The sequence below is a fragment of the Gymnogyps californianus genome, chromosome 7 (genome assembly GCF_018139145.2).
Source record: "Gymnogyps californianus isolate 813 chromosome 7, ASM1813914v2, whole genome shotgun sequence".
Classification (NCBI taxonomy): Eukaryota; Metazoa; Chordata; class Aves; order Accipitriformes; family Cathartidae; genus Gymnogyps; species Gymnogyps californianus.
The window spans coordinates 18,519,469-18,536,001 of NC_059477.1; the positions used below are offsets into that span (position 1 = coordinate 18,519,469).

Genomic DNA, 16,533 nt, shown 5'->3' on the forward strand with positions numbered 1-16,533 from the left:
TTGCCTTCCCTATCAGACTGGACACCAATGGTGGCAACTTCCAGTGACTGTGACCACCATTTTGATGATGACCACTGTGTTAGGACAGCTAAGACCACTAACTTTTATATGCTTACCTATGTGGATGTTCTTTAGTGTCGGTGCCCTAAACCAGAATAAAGGAAAAAGCACACTTCTTTGGACCCATGGTAAGAAAGAACATGGCTTATTATTTTTAAAGTTGATTAAATGAGGGGGGAAGCCTTTCATTTTAAACCGTTGTATTTTACAGACTTGTTGTTAGTGGTAAAGACTGGATCAGAGTGCTATTGGAATTATGGAAGTATCAACATGTTTTTTTTCTTTCCAGCTTTGAACACGCAAAATGGGTAATAAATGAATAAAATGCAGTTCAAATGCACCAGCAAAATCAATATAGCAAATCAAGTAACTCAATCCATACTGCGTACTTGGAAGTTGCATTACAGCCATTGTTTCATTTTTGGACCACAGTGAAATAGTTTGAAAGATTCCCATTGTTTGCTAGGAGTTGGATTTGTACCCAGTTGTGAGCTAAGAAATACTTAACTTCTTTCTTTCTTCAGATATCCCCACCTCAATTCTGTTGCTAGAATCCTTAAGAACTTTATTTGAATGAAGATTTCAATGGATCACTCATATTAAAATTAATCCCAGGTTATGCCTCCTTTGCAATGCTCCATGTATTTATTCTACAACCAATACAAGAGTTTTCTGTCCTTGTATGCAGGCTTTACTGGAAGTAGTGAATGACCTCTTTGAGGAACAGACTGACTTAGAGAAAATTGTCAAGAAAATTATGCATCGGGCCCAGACTCTGCTGAAGTGTGAACGGTGCTCAGTATTGCTTCTGGAAGATATCGACTCACCAGTAAGTATGGCTGCACATTCTGTGGAAAGGCTAATATCTGAGTGGTAGAGCAGCTACTTTTATTGTGGTGAAGCTGTTTCGTATCATATTTAAGTACTGGACAGCAAGTATTCTTCCAGCAGGTCATTCTTACATGTAAGTTAGGTACAGGTTGAATCTTTATCAACACCCCTGTTGTGGTTTAACCCCAGTAGGCAGCTTAGCCCCACACAGCCGCTCGCTCATTTCCCCACCCCAGTGGGATGGGGAAGGCAATTGGAAGGGTAAAAGTTACAAAACTCGTGGGTTGAGATAAAGACAGTTCAGTAGGTAAAGCAAAAGCTGTGTGCACAAGCAAAGCAAAATAAGGAATTCATATGCTACTTCCAATCGGCAGGCAGGTGTTCTCTCGTTTCCAGGAAAGCAGGGCTTCATCACATGTAATGGTTACTTGGGAAGACAAATGCCGTAACTCTGAAAGTGCCCCCCTTCCTCCTCTTTCCTCCAGCTTTTATTGCTGAGCGTGATGTCATATGGTATGGGATATCCCTTGGGTCAGTTGGGGTCAGCTGTCCTAGCTGTGTCCCCTCCCAATCTATTGTGCACCCCCCAATCTATTCACTGGGGCGGCAGAGTGAGAAACAGAGAAGGCCTTGACACTGTGTAAGTACTGTTCAGCAATAATGAAAACATCCCTGTGTTATCAACGCTGTTTTCATCACAAATCTAAAACATGTCAGCATACAAGCTACTATGAAGAAAATTAACTCTATGCCAGCCAAAACCAGTATAGCCACTTTTTCAAATGGAAACTGAAAGGTACATTTATGACTTCTTCTGGTCATTTGAAGGCATTTAATGGGATGTCTGTAAGTTGCTGATGGATCTAACTATCAGTGGTGTGATCCAGCTGATACACTGTGATTCTCAGTTGTCTGTGTGATGGAATTAGTGCTTACTACAGAGCAGCTAGGACAGCTTAACTGAGAAGAAAGTGCTCCTGTGGTCTGCTTAAAAAAGAAAAATGACCTAATTTGTTATCAAATATTTATTTGCTTAGTTCCTTTCTTTCATGGTATAGCCACTAGAAGGAAAGAAAAATCCTGTCTGTAGCTTCATTTACATTTACCTGGAATTTATGACCTTGCTAACATGTTCAGGCTAATGACTTATCAAATGGGTGGTGCTCGCAAGCAGTTTCAGAACCAGAAACAGTTGCATCATCAAACAAATCTTTAATGCTCATTTTTAGAACTAACCTTTTCTGCATACGTACCAATAAATAATTGAGACATCTTTGTTGATATTTCTACAGTGTTCACACTTTTGCATCTGTTATTGTTGTTTAACTGTAGCAAACTGAAATACTTATGTATTTTCTATTCTAGTATGTAACATTACATCTTTAATCAGACTGGTCCATCAGAAATAACAGATAAAAATAAACTCATCAAGACTTTAACTGACCATCCTGTGTATTCAGCAACTCAGTGGGCTTTACAGCAATCTGATCAGTGTCTTCACAGTAGTCAGCTTCTGAACCTGTCTCATGAATGTGTTTTTGTGAAATCCAGTATTTTAATGTGGAAGAACAGCAAGACAGTAAGGGCTGAATCTGCAACACAGGGAGTTTTCTCAGCTACTTCTGGTGGCCACTACTCCATGGGATTTGTTCCTTCCTGAAAGTTTTCCACTCACTCTTAGCTGTTGGCAGGGGGAGTTTGCACATTTTAGCAAGTTTCTTTAATACTTTGCAAAATAAATAATGACCAGTCTCAGTTCCTAAATGACAAAAATGCTGTGAAAAGATAAGTTCTCTTGTTATTTTGACCTAGTACTTTTCCCTGAGGTAACAGAAAATCCATTAGAAAAGACACATTTGCATACAAATGTCTAGATAGTTACATACTTGTTCTTGTGATAGGAAGAAGCTTTTGCATTGTGCAGGTGAAGTGAAAAATACAGCTTTCAGCATTACTGAAATATGTTTGTTTTTTGCAATTGCTCTGTCCCCTTGACCAAGGAATAATTGTTTCATTTCAGAGCTCTGTTAGGTTGAACAGATGGACGTAAGCTATATGAAAATATTTGTCAAGAGTTGGATTTCACGCACAGTTTTGACAGGGGCATTCACTGGGACTTTGTAGTACTGCCATTTGTAGGGTATGACAGCCTCTTTAAAAATGTTTAACATTTTTGCGATTATTGTTATTAGTAGTAAAATAAGTGACTGCCTTTATATTTGTAGCTCCCTTCAGTGTTTTCAGTTTTCACAAACTATCCTCCTTTCTACTGATTTGAGAAGTAGTTGAAGGATAAAAATGTTGCTTGTAATATCATTCTTTTTTCTATACAAGTATCTTTGGATTCACTGACTCTGTAATTGATTATTTGTTGCTGGGCTGTGACAAGTCTAAATGATTATCAGAGACAGAATCATAAGTTTGTGTGTATGGCAGAAAAACCCCATTATTTTCTTTTCTGGAGGAAAGATATGATTCTCATTTCATTTAAACTAATAGAAATTAAGTACTTTCAGTGGAGTATGCCCTAAATAACACTAGCTTTCATAAAAGCAAGATCGAGGTTTGTGTTTCTTTTATATATTCTCTGTTATAGAATTTTAATGTTTCTAGTTTATTTTCTCTTTCTAGACCCCCCACACTGATTTTTATAATTACAAGATACAGTTCTACATTCTTCTGAAATGCCACTATGTTTGCAAGTATAATACGATTTTTATTTTTCAGAGAACAGTACAGTGTGTTAGTAGCAGGCTGTGGGTGGCATTGTTCACTTCATTTTTCTGCTCTTGGTACTATTTCTACCTTTGAGCGTGGAGGGTTTTTTTTCTAAACCACAGGCAACGAGTTCTCATTCCTCTAGACGAAATTCTGAAATGTGGACAGCCAAGGTATTTAGTTAAGCCTAAACTTTTTCTAAACAGTCATAAATCTTAGGTTAATTTGGATTAGGAGAATAGCATCTTGCCACCTGCTTGGTCATTTTTACAAGTGGAATTTTCCTCATTTCCCCCTATTTTGGAGGGTTAACCTATATATCAAAATAGATCTCTGTAGAGTAACTCAATGTTAAGCCATATCTAAAATATCGTCATTTGTACATTGCGTGAAAAGCTTTTACAATACAGAACTGAAGTGGAAGATGGGCACCCATACTAGCATCCAAAACCATTACCTGTGTTCTATGTCACATTAGCCACTCTTAAAATGTTTCACTTGTGCTGTTGGCCCATATGTTCAAGGAAAATTTGTTGCAATTAGTAGTGCAAATGGGTCTTTCTGTTTATTTTCCTATATTAAAAGAAGTGAAGTTTGGGTAAAGCTCCATAATTCATGTTCCAAAGCCCTTTAAAAGGAAGCATATGCTGTTGCAAAAAATAGTTTCATGAAGGAATCTAAAGATATCATTTGATTTGATATTGTTTGTTAGTGAACTGTGCACAGTATTTTGAACATGAATTCTCCATTGGGGGAATACAGATTGAATTTTTATTCTGAGACCATTGGATAAAAGTACGATTTAAATATAGGAACCTTACATTACTGTTTTCTTACATATTTATTAATCTTAATAACAATTTTAAGTTACTTTTTTGTGACAGGTGGTGAAATTTACAAAATCCTTTGAGTTGTTATCTCCAAAATGCAGTGCTGATACTGACAACAGGTTGGTGCTCATGTCTTCTATGGTAATGGATTATTTTTCACATTGTTTTAAATTCGCTTGATCATAGTTTTATTTTCTCATGGAACTTTGGGTAGATTTGATTGAAGAGCGTGAGCCTACAGTTTTTACTCAAACAAGACTGCTGCTCGCTTCAAATGGAGACTTGCTTGAATAAATATACGTGCCTATATTTTTATATATGTGTGTGTATATATATGCGCTAACATTGTATCAGTGTCTCAGAGAAGAAACCAGGAAAGAACCGATGACTTTTTATTGTTGAACTCACGGAGAACACACAAATGTTGTTTTGCATAGTTAATACTGAAGTAAAAATTACAAAATTATTTTAGATTTTTTGTTGATCTCTTACAAAATGCCTCCTTACAGTTGTGTTGAAAAGTTTCCAGTAAAATTTGATTTCTGCTTGTCGTCAAGTTGGAAAGCCTTAAAAGCCTCAGGGAATGTATATTTCCTGGAGATTGTGTTCCTGTGACAATCTTGTTTGGGAGCCCAGTCAAAATAGAAGTATATGTTTTGCTTAGTAGGATCTGTATTTAAACATTGATAAAGGGCTAATTGTAAGTAGTAATAGAAAGAGCTTTTTGTCCATGTGGAGTTACTGTATTAATTCCTACAAGATAATACAACTGGTAACAGTTCACATAAAATGTCCTACATACCAAATGAATGGATGAAGATTCAGAGCTATTGTGAGAAGGTTTCTCCCACCTTTCGGGGCCCAAACTCAGTGATTATCATACCCATTTTATGCAAATCAATTCATACTGATGTTGAATTAGAATTTTCCATATCAAATGGCTTCCATAATGACAAACCTGGCCTTCTGTCCAACTTGCTATCCATAGCTTAGCAAACTTGAAGATTACTTTGTGCTTTGCCATATTTAAGCCCTTTTAAGCAGCTTTTGAAAATATTTTTGGGTAATTTGCCTTCTTTCGTGCTTTATTTCTTCACCTCCAGTGTGGTAAGAAGCTACCACTTCATTAAGGTGAATGTGCACATTGTACTCTAGATTACAACAGGCTGTAATTCTTAATGCTTTTCAGTGATTGATCTCACAGCATTACAAAAATGAGTAGTGTTATTTTTAAGATGTGCAAGCTAACAGCAGAGTCTAGGGCCACACAGAAAGGCGCGTAGAAGCTAGGTCTCCTCCATGCCCTATCCACTAGTTGAGAGATGCAAATGATGAGACAAATGGAAAACAAGTGATAAAAAAATAGGAAGGCTTAAATATGAATAAATAATCTGTTGATTCATTTGGGAATCACAAGTTACTGCTTTTGACAAAGAGCTTCAGAGTAGCAGTTGGTCTTTCCTAGGTCAATTAAATGGGTGAAAATACGTTCCTTTTGTTCAGTGACAGGAGTATGAATCAAGGGATGTGGTTGTTATTCCTGTTTTTCTCAAACTTGATCTGTAGCCAGATTAGTCAAAACAATGTAGAGTGGTGTCAAGATAACCAAGCTGGCTCATTTCTTGTTACCATAGTTATATTAGCATGTTACCAAAAAGCAGTTTGTAGTAGCCTGCTCTGCATGTATTCAAGTCAAGATTATTTTAACTTTAGTTTGAGACATGAATAAACACATGCAACCTAGTAGCTAGTCTTTATAAGATTTATAAAGATATATTTCTGTGCATCTTAAATGAAAGAAAAAGCAATAAATCTTTATATTTTCATCCAGTGGATAGTGAAGTTGGTTTTACAAAGACCAAGGTTTAGACTGGCAGATATGATGTCACATTTGGATCTAGCACAGGCACAGCTTGAGTTATTGGCACTATAGTGGGAAATAAAGGTTATTTAGGATACAGAACAATGCCGCGAGCCCTTGACATTTGAGCATTTTTCTAGTGATTTTTGCCCTTTTCATTCTACATTCTGCAGCCATAACTGATGTAAAGTCATGAGACATTTCATGTGGAAAAAAAATGGCAAGATGAGTTTCTTCATCATTACACCAGTGAAGATAAATATTATTTCTTTGAAATTTTAGTGGAAATCCAAAGAGATTATAGGCTGAGAACAGTTCTAGTTATAAGTTTTGTCTGAAAGAGAGAGAAGCTCCAAGGACAACATTAACTTTTTGTGTCCTAGCATACTTTCTCACACAGTTTTAGAAGAAATCGGCTTTTCTTTTGCCCTTCTTACATCTGGCTAACACCAGTTCACCTGTTTAGTCCCTAAATATTATAATGAATACTCATATCTTTTTTCTTTGCTATTGGTTGTAAAGAAACACCTTGCAAGACCACACTTGCATTTATCTGTTCAGTTTGCAATTTTCCAGCACGCACCATGATCAAGTTTGTTTATTATCCATAATGGCACACTGATGCTCTCGTTTTTGCCAGTCATTTTGTTCTTGAAGTACAGGTTTACCAAGTGTGCAAAATTTTCTCTCCCTTTGGAAAAAGATTACATAAATCTTAGAAGCCTCGATGGTTCAGTTCTGATGTATTCTAGATGAAGATGAGCCTGAGGGAAGGTGCTGTGGGCTATGTCTTTCCTGCATAGAAGACGTTATCTTGGCAGATGATGTAGCTGAGATTACAGTTCTCTAACCTGAGTACCAGTGGTAGTGGAAAGGTCAGCTGCCTGAGCCAGAGTGTGGGTTGTGTGGGAGAAAATATCTGCGCTCTCTCCCAGTTGGGCTGGTACAGAGAAAGTGCTGAAATCCCTGCTACCGCTCTTTCACCACCACTGTCCCTGGGATGATGTGCACTCAGGTATCAGCCTATTCCCTGCAGTATTTTTATGCTTCTTAAGGCATCTTTCTGCTCTTCTAGTCCTAGGAGCTGGAAGGGTTCCTGTCACTGTTTAGAGAGGATTGAAGGTACCCATGAATTTGGCTGTACCACTTCCCTACTGTACTTTCTGCCATCCCTGTCAGGGAGGCTTTGGGAAGATAGCAAGGCAAGCAGCTGCATAAGGGGAGCCTGCAGCACTGCTTGGTGCTCTTGAGCTGGGTTTACTCTCCTGCCTGGTATGCAGTGCTCCCGCTAGTGCGCGGGCAAGACAGGGAGATGGTGGCATGCAGCTGCCTGCACCAGTCCAGCAGGACTCACTCACGGCTTTCCACGTTTTGGAGAAAATTGTTGCTTGTGATTTTTAGAGTAGCTTCTGAGTGTTCTGAGCTGCTGAGGATGGAGAGAGAGCCAGCTGGCTGTGATTTGCATCAGAATTAATCATTGATACTTCCTCCTAGTGAAAGTTGAGTGCCTCTCTTCCAGAGTGTAGTTGTAAAGCACTTGCTAGGAATGGAGACAACATAGAACATACTTTTAAAACTTCTTCCTGAATTATATCTTGTTTCTTTTACTTGAATTCATTTGCTGCTTAAAATGCTTGACACCCAAATGCAGTCCTGATTTAAAGTGTCTAATATTATAATGATAATATCATCCAGATTTTTAAGGTATGAACTGGGAGCTATGCATTTGAAACGAGATTCTTATCCTTAAAGATTTTTTTGCTTCTCAAGTATTGATGTCCTGAAATAAATTTTAAATTATAGACGTGAATTTTTTACTTAGCTCAAAAAACATTATATTTCTGTAAAGGTTCCTGTCAAAGTATACACATAACATTTATTACAGTCACTCAAAATTCTTATCCCAAATGAAAATTGATACGCTTAGATTTATTTGTGTAAATCATTATTATCTTTATAGTCTTCTAAGAATATTGTTTTCTTTCAAATGAGTGACTTAGTTGAATTAGTCTCCAGAAAATCAATGCAGCCAACAAAAATCAATCCTTTCACTTTGAGTCTTTCAAGCATTTCACTGTGCATCTTCCTTTCATTCATGTGCATTACTTTGAAGCTTCAAGCTACTGTAGTCTTCTCCATGGCTGCTCAGAGTCACTTTTTTGTAAGTAATGTTTCTCAGGTGTTGAAAATTGATCAGTTTTCTGATATACATTAGATGAGGTATAAGGTGAGGACTTTAAGGTCTGTGTAGATATTGAGTTTTCTGGAGAAGCTGCAGTGGAGTGTGGTGAGTTGAGCCCATAATTCTAGTGTCTTATGCTCATTTACTGACAGCTCTCTAGCCCCTCAGTAGTTGTGGCAGAAGCTCAGCCAAGGGGGAAAAAAAAAAAGAAACCTTCATGTATTGTATGTCTGCTTGGATTCACCTGCTGCAACACACTTATGTTATTGATTTTAAGACTTATTTCATGATCCCTTCTTCAGCCATTCAGGTCTGGCATTTCAGACCAAAAAAAAAAAAAATTTGACAGGAAAATTATTGGATGTATGAATTAAAAATACTTCAAATTATTAGACTAATTTGAAAAATTAAAATCTTAAAATTATATACTTTCAGGTAGCTCTACAGAAAATATTATTTAGAACTGGTTGCTTTTAATGAGAAGGCCTGTATCCCACAGAAACTTAGAATATAATCCCACTCTTGATTCATATGTAAATGCATTTCATTATTAAATGCTGTATTTACATTACTTGGGAGACCAATCCTATTTTCAACAGAAAGAATTGTGTAAAGGAGAGAATTTTTGATGTACCATTTCAATAAATACCAAATTATTGTTCCATGGGTAATGATTAGTAACCATTAATAATTGTGAATGGTTCTGCTGTTCCTATGAATTCGCCTACAAGACATGCTGGACTTCCAAGCAACATTGACTGTGTTCTTTTCTTCCCTTGCTATGCCTTTTGATAGTTTCAAAGACAGCATGGAGAAATCATCATCTTATTCCGACTGGCTAATAAATAATAGCATTGCTGAACTCGTAGCTTCCACGGGTCTCCCAGTGAACATCAGTGATGCCTATCAGGATCCTCGCTTTGATGCTGAAGTAAGAGATTTTTAGAAATGTAAATATACATCATATTTTTGGCATTGCAACTAATATAACACAATTTTATTGTTATATCCAAGTGGCTGTAAAACATGTGAATATTTATTTTGAATTATTTTTTTCTATCCAGTATGTCCTCCTTCTGGTCTGCTGGTGTTGACGTGGCTTTATACAGCAAACACAGGTCACTGAATTAGTGTATGACTTTAGGCAGTTACTTAATCTGTCCATGATTAATTTTTTTCTATTTATAAGTGATACCTTCCCCTATCAAGTGCTTTGATATTTATGCAAACTGATTTTTATTGCTGAAAATTCTGCTGTTGGTGTTCAGTGTTAGCAGCACCATCATTGTTAGCTGTTGGGGTGCCTGGGACTGTACACACACAGAGTGTAAACAGAACCAGTATCTAGAGAGACAAATGTTGTTTGTGATCTAACTTAGCCAACTAACCTTTTAATTTGTGCAAATAAAATGTATACACTGGATTAGTTATTTCTCCAAGATACATATCACTCCTAATAAAATTTGTTTGTGTATCCGAAGGTATTCATTCCAGCCTCAGTTAGGAAGATGTAGATACAGATAAAAACATATATGTATACTTAACACCTAAATAAATGTTAGAGCATATGGAAGGACAAAATCTTCACTGAATTCTATCCAGTGAAACAGTATTACTACAGGGGACTTGGCCAGCAGTTGGGCAGCACATTAATCAGTGCACAGCCTTGGTCAGCAAGCTTGCTAAACTATATTACTACAATAAGCGTGCTTGGAAGTGTTTCATGTTGAGAGTTTGCTTCGTTCCAGTTTTGTTCCATGTATCATAAAGGGATTATCTTTCAAACCAGCAGAATTTGTCAAAACAAGAAAAATAAAAAGGGCCTGCTGTAAAAGTGCACAAGAAAACTGTGTTGATGCTAATTTGTTCAGAATTTCAAAAAGTACAGTTAATGCCTGGGGTCTATTTCTTGCCAAAGAGATACGCTGAAATAAAGCATGCCAATCCTTGATATGTTTGCAGCTGTACTTTTTAATATATCATGTCCTGAATAATTCAGCTATCTCTTATTTGTTTCACAGTTAGTCCTTTCCAAGTTAGAGGCACTGCCCAATTTATATAGAGAAAAAGAAAACACTTAATACAAAGGGCAGTAATTATTTTCTGTTGATGGGTTCCTATGAAAATTTAATTCTTAAATTCAGTTGTTACAATCAATTATTTCTACAGACAGTCAAGTGTAGTAAGAGGAACATACTATCCCTTATGACTTAGACAGAATCAAACATACATTTGTAGTTATGAACAGATATTCTGTTCTCTGCTTCTATTAAAAACACTCTTTTTTTTTCTCCCAGAACACTAATTGTCATTTGAAAATGTTGATGCTATCAATTTTCAACTCATTCACTGAGAATTTAATGCCAAAGTATTTTCATTGAGTTCATTTTAAGATATACATCTGAGGCAATTGTTCCCCCACTCCCATGGATTTTAGGCGGCACTCCACGCTGATTTCAGTGATGAGTTCTGAGTATGTACAAATAAGCAGTACTCTAGTTAAAACCTGAGTTATATCTTTTGCTAGGTAGGAGATCACAGTGATCCCATCCTGCCTCCAGTATATGAATTATTGCTGGTCTTTTACTTCTATTACAGATTGCCTGTAGGACTGGCAGTTTTAGTAAGAGAACATCTCCTGATCTCCTGTGAGTGGGCTCATCCCACTCCCTTACTGTACTCTCTTTTGAAAAAATATTTTCTTTTCTTCAGATTTTGCAGCAATGGCCCTGAAGAATAAAGCTTATTAACCATAGAAAAGAGAGAATCAGTGACACTTATAATAAATTGCAAAGTTTTATACTATATTAGATAGAAAACAATAAATGAGGCAGAAAATTCTCTTCAAATCTACAGGATCAATTAAGCCTACATAGAAAATCTCAAATCTTGGTTTTGACCCCATCCTTTCATTTCTTACTAGCTTGCGCTTCTGCACAATTCCCTACTTTTGCCTTTCTTCTGACAAAGTGTATTTCCTGTAAGCCCCCTTTTATAGCTGCTTTGCTAAATCCAATTTCAGTTTGACAATTGGCAAGAGTATTTCTAAGGCACACTTATTCAATGGAGGTTGTCTCTACTAATCCACCGGTGTAAGTAATCCAGGAATTCTCTGGACATTGCCTTAATTGCAGTTTGTCTTTAATTCCAAATCAAAGTCAAATAGCATAAGCTTTCTGTGGCAAAGATGGTGATGTTTGTATTTTCTTTGGCAATTTTTAGAATTATCTTTATGACTTTTGGTTAATCTTACTGTGAATGAGGTTTCAGCAGAAATTTTTTCCGAGTGAGAGCTGATCCATATGGAATGACATTTGTAAATGTAAACTTACTCCTTGACGTTTCAATTACTAGAATGTAAAAGGCTGCAAATGGTACCTACCACTAATGGAAGCTCTCATTTCTATGTTTTAGGCTGACCAGATTTCTGGCTTTCACATAAGGTCTGTTCTGTGTGTTCCTATATGGAATAGCAACCACCAAATAATTGGTAAGACCTTCCTCATAGCTGCATCATTTTTGTGCTAATGTAAATTTAATTCTGTCTTTTTAATTCTATGTTCCTTTTTCTTCTTTTTCCCAGCTGAATATTGTTAAGAAGTTACAGTACCTAGGATGCATGCTAGAGTATCCAAGAAGGGATGTTTTGACTTGGATACTGTATGGACTTTTTCAGCTTTCCCATTGTGTCATTGTTAAGTTATATATTGTATTGAAACTTGAAGACTAACGAGATGAAAACAGAAATTCTAACAATATTAGTGAAAAATGTTTGATATGCTTTGATACTTTTCTTGGGTCTCCCTTTTTTGTACACAACTAACTCGAGCAACTCTTTCTGCGGTCAAGCAAAGTGGTCATTTCCCTCTTTAATGATAAACTACACAGTCAGGGAAGCCTTACCGGAGAGGCTGTGGCAGCTGTTAAGAGTTGCCTGTGGCAGTGTGTGCTGGAGCAGGATGTGACAGGGTTTTATTGCTTGTTTGATAGGATGCTTCCCAGCTATGCTACACCTGCAATTGGCCCTGCGTTATTACCTGCTTTTGGCACAAAAAGGAGTGCTATTTGTAAATAACAGTGCCAGATCGCTCTGTTAACTTTCCACAGAAGAATTCAAGTCAAAGCGATAGCAATTTAAACCGGCAGGGCGAGACTTACATCCCTCTGTGTTGTGGCTGTCAGTGAGAGCTGAGATCAGTAGTGCATCGCTGAAGGCAATGGGTGCCATGCAGGATCAGGATCTTTGAGCTTATTGAGCAGAGAAGATGTGGGAAATTGAGTCTTTTAAAAATACAGCTCATTGTTTGTTGTGAAGTGCGTATTATCTTAAAGAAGTAGAAACTGAACCCTTGACTGCTGATAGCTGTTACAGTATTTTTCTAAGGGCGTATTGTAGCGAAATGAAATAGAAATGGTTTGTTGCAGTAGAACTCAGTATTAGTACAGCTAGAGCCAAGAGCTTTGAACACTTTTTCTTTTTCAAGTGGTATAAGGAAATTACATTTTTTTCATTGGTTCCATAAATTTATGGACCAGTCATGACAAAAAAAGGACTTGTATACCCAGGTGACGCTAAACCAACTAAGATTTTAGGAATGAAGGTACTGATTGAGCAAATTATATTAGTAACTCCAAATTGCTAGGACAACTTACGTGATTGCTGTTAGCAAAGTGCTCAAATTCTTTCCCAAAGACATCTTTAGCCTTTTGTGAAAAGCATTGCGAGTAACTTTCAGATTTGCAATATTATACTTGGAGAGTAAAGAATAACAGTTGAAAGTAATAAACTGAGTCCTGGTATCAAAACAATCAGACTATCGCATATTTATGTCTGTTTAATGATTTTCAGAATAAATATTTGCAGTTTTGCTTTTCAGTTTGAAAGATGTATTTTCAGTGTTACCAATGAATAAAATATTCTGCATTGTGAATTAATGAATGAAGATTATAATTGGTATTAACTCTTTCTAAAGGGGTAGCTCAAGTGTTGAACAGGCTTGATGGGAAACCCTTTGACGATGCCGACCAGCGACTGTTTGAAGTAAGAGGCATTCAATTTTGTAGCAATAACATACATTTTCAGCAGGATTTGGTATTTCTGGGTAATGCTGCTTCAGGCTACTCTAGAGAGGGAGGAAGAATATGTTGTCTGTGTTTGTGGTTTGACATTAGTTCTCAGAAATCCTCACTTAATAAGGTTGCATCCTAATTAAAACAAGTTTCTTGCATCTGATCTTTCTTGTTTTGTTGAGGTCAGTGACTTACCTGCATTCTCAAGATAACCTGTCTAAGCATGATTATTCCAAATATTTCCATGCAATTCCTTTTCGTGATTAAGCCAGCATTCTTCTTTGTGTTTGTATTATAATTGAATTATGGTTGACTTTCTTCTCTTTTTTTCTCTTTTTAATTTTAGGCTTTTGTTATTTTTTGTGGCCTGGGCATCAACAACACAATTATGTATGACCAAGTGAAGAAATCCTGGGCAAAACAGTCTGTGGCTCTTGACGTATGTGTACATCTTAATGAAACCTTTTCTTGCTCTGAAGTGTCACATGTAAAGGAACCTACTGCTTCTGAATTTATTGTAGTTAGCACCATTTTCTATATCTACCTCTCTGCACCTTAGAGTATTGTCTTATTAAGGTAATGCTGAAGGGAAACTTTCTCAGGGCATGCTTATAAAATACATATAGAAGTAGCTACATGGATGGAAAGCTTTCTCTTTTTTTGCCCATTGCCTTTGTAGGAATTTCTTTTCCTGTTTCTGCTCCCCCCGCCCCGCCATTCATGAAGAATGAAATCTACCAGCTCCTGTAAAACAAACTCTAAAATGCAGAACATTTCAAAAAATTATGATTAAACTTCTCTAAGCTGATTCAACAATAAAGCACTATTCTCTATTATCTTCTGGAAATTTTAAACATAATCATATTAAAAATAATCTTAGTGAGAACAAAGCTTGGAGTTTTGAGGTTAGCTTTACAAATTTACATTATTCCTACTAAAACAATAATTAAGAATGGTTTGAATGAAATTTAAGATCTTTTAAAAAGCTTTATGCAAGACTGATTAATCTTAAAACATTCCTCTGATGAAAGGGTAATGTCGCTAAGATTTCAGTATTGTTTTAAATTTCACATGTGATAAGAGAAGAAAATGATCTAGCTATCCCTAATGTGTGCAGCCTTTAACTGTGTAACTCCTTTGAGTTTATACAATACCCACTATTACAATAAGAAGCACAAAAATAGCATCGGCCTGATTGAGATATGAATTTCTCTCTATTAAAACAAAAATCAAATCAAACTGGATTGCTATGAAGATGGCATAATTTTTTTTTCTTTGCTTTCAGGTTGGAGATATTTATGTATTGGGGATCTATCCTGTAAAGCACGTAGGCACGTTAAGGCGTTTTGAAGTCAATAGGACTGTTTGTGTTAGAAAACATTCTAGGCATAAGTGGTTTTTTTTTTATTATTCCTGTATATGTATTCACTTAGGAGGAAAAGTTAAAAACTTTCCTTTTCAGGCCTCCTGCAAGATTCCTTGTTCTTTACATATCATGGTCATTCATTACTATAAGCCCTCATATGCCCCAGATATTTGTGCAATATGACACCTTAGAATGAATACTCTGCCTGGCAAGAAAAACAAGCAGTACCAGATATCACACTCAGATACACAGGGATGAAAGTTAACATAGCAGTTGGTTATTTACTACTGAAATCAAGGAAATTTAGATTTCTTGGTTTAAAATACAGCTGCTTTATTTGATATAAAAAAGACTGATAGCCATATAGCTTGAATGTAGATTATAGGTTTGATAAATGGCCACTATGCTTCAGTGAAGAGTAATTCTTTCTATAAATGAGCAACAACTCATGATAATATTTGTGTAAAGTAATTGAAGGTACAGCAGAAAAGTATGGAACAAAAGAATGGTATATGCTGAAGGACTGTGAATCCATTTTTCAGTAATAGAATACTTTATTAGTATTTATGTATTTAGCTAGGATGGCAATGAGTGGCATTTGAAAATTACATTGATATCAGATGTAAAATAAATCAATTTGATATATACCATAATAAGATTCTTATCCAGATATACAGATACTGTTTTTCATATAGAATTCTCATAAGACTGACTAACAAACAGAAGACCAAAATGTAAATAAATGATGGGGAAAGGTTGACAGTAGGATGCCATATGGTTCAAAACCAGGCTAAATACTATTTTATATATTAAGGATGCAAAATTTGCAAATGATTAAAATATTAGGATTATCAATATTAAGGAAGACTAAAAATCTAGAGGGATATAATGAATGCAGATAAAGGAGAAGCTTGATGAGAATTTTGGTATTAAGTGTAATCTGTCAGCAGAAGACATAATTTTACTAATCTTATAGATTTCTGAGAGAAGCTACAAAATGGTTGGACAGAAAAATAGATACTACTTGAGGGAGGACATGATGTATAGTTATAGAAAGTAAAATGTGGGACAGAACAAGTGAATTGGTGTTTGTTATTTATTCTTTCATAGTGCAGGAATGATTTCCTGTTACTGTAAAAGATGACACCTCTAAAATTGATATGAGTAAATACATCTTGGGACTTATTGCCACAAGGTATTGCAAGCCAAGGGCATTTGAGATAGAGTTTAGGTACTTGTATGAGTAACAGAGATATTCATAGATGAAAACAATTTCAAAATGAGAAATATATATCAAAGCTTTAGCACATAAGCAGATCGGGTGTTGCTGTATGGTGACGAGGACCTGTCCTTGCTAGGAGTGCTCTGGCTCTGTGAGTGCTCTGCCTCGTCCCCAGTGCAGTCAGACCTTGGTGGGTGCAGTACACAGGATGGCTTTTGCACCTTCTGGAGTGTTTGTTCAATGTTACTATCATCACATACGGGTATAATGTGTTCCATGTAAATGTATGCATACTTATAGGTAGTAAGAGGAGGTCTGCAGTACTATGTGCATTTTATTTCATGCTTTCATCTCCAGAATGGTATTGAAGAGAATGTCAGGCATAGCATAGAG

General features: G+C 36.3%; 1 protein-coding gene across 1 annotated transcript in view; it reads left to right on the top strand.

The window, feature by feature from the left end:
• Positions 1–16,533, top strand: part of PDE11A (phosphodiesterase 11A) — a 137,556-nt gene that overhangs the window by 60,391 nt on the left and 60,632 nt on the right. Inside the window, exons 4-9 of the mRNA XM_050900076.1 lie at positions 749–889; positions 4,494–4,558; positions 9,278–9,413; positions 11,897–11,972; positions 13,456–13,523; positions 13,899–13,991. Coding sequence (XP_050756033.1) covers positions 749–889; positions 4,494–4,558; positions 9,278–9,413; positions 11,897–11,972; positions 13,456–13,523; positions 13,899–13,991 — 579 coding nt within the window. The remainder of the gene's footprint in view (positions 1–748; positions 890–4,493; positions 4,559–9,277; positions 9,414–11,896; positions 11,973–13,455; positions 13,524–13,898; positions 13,992–16,533) is intronic.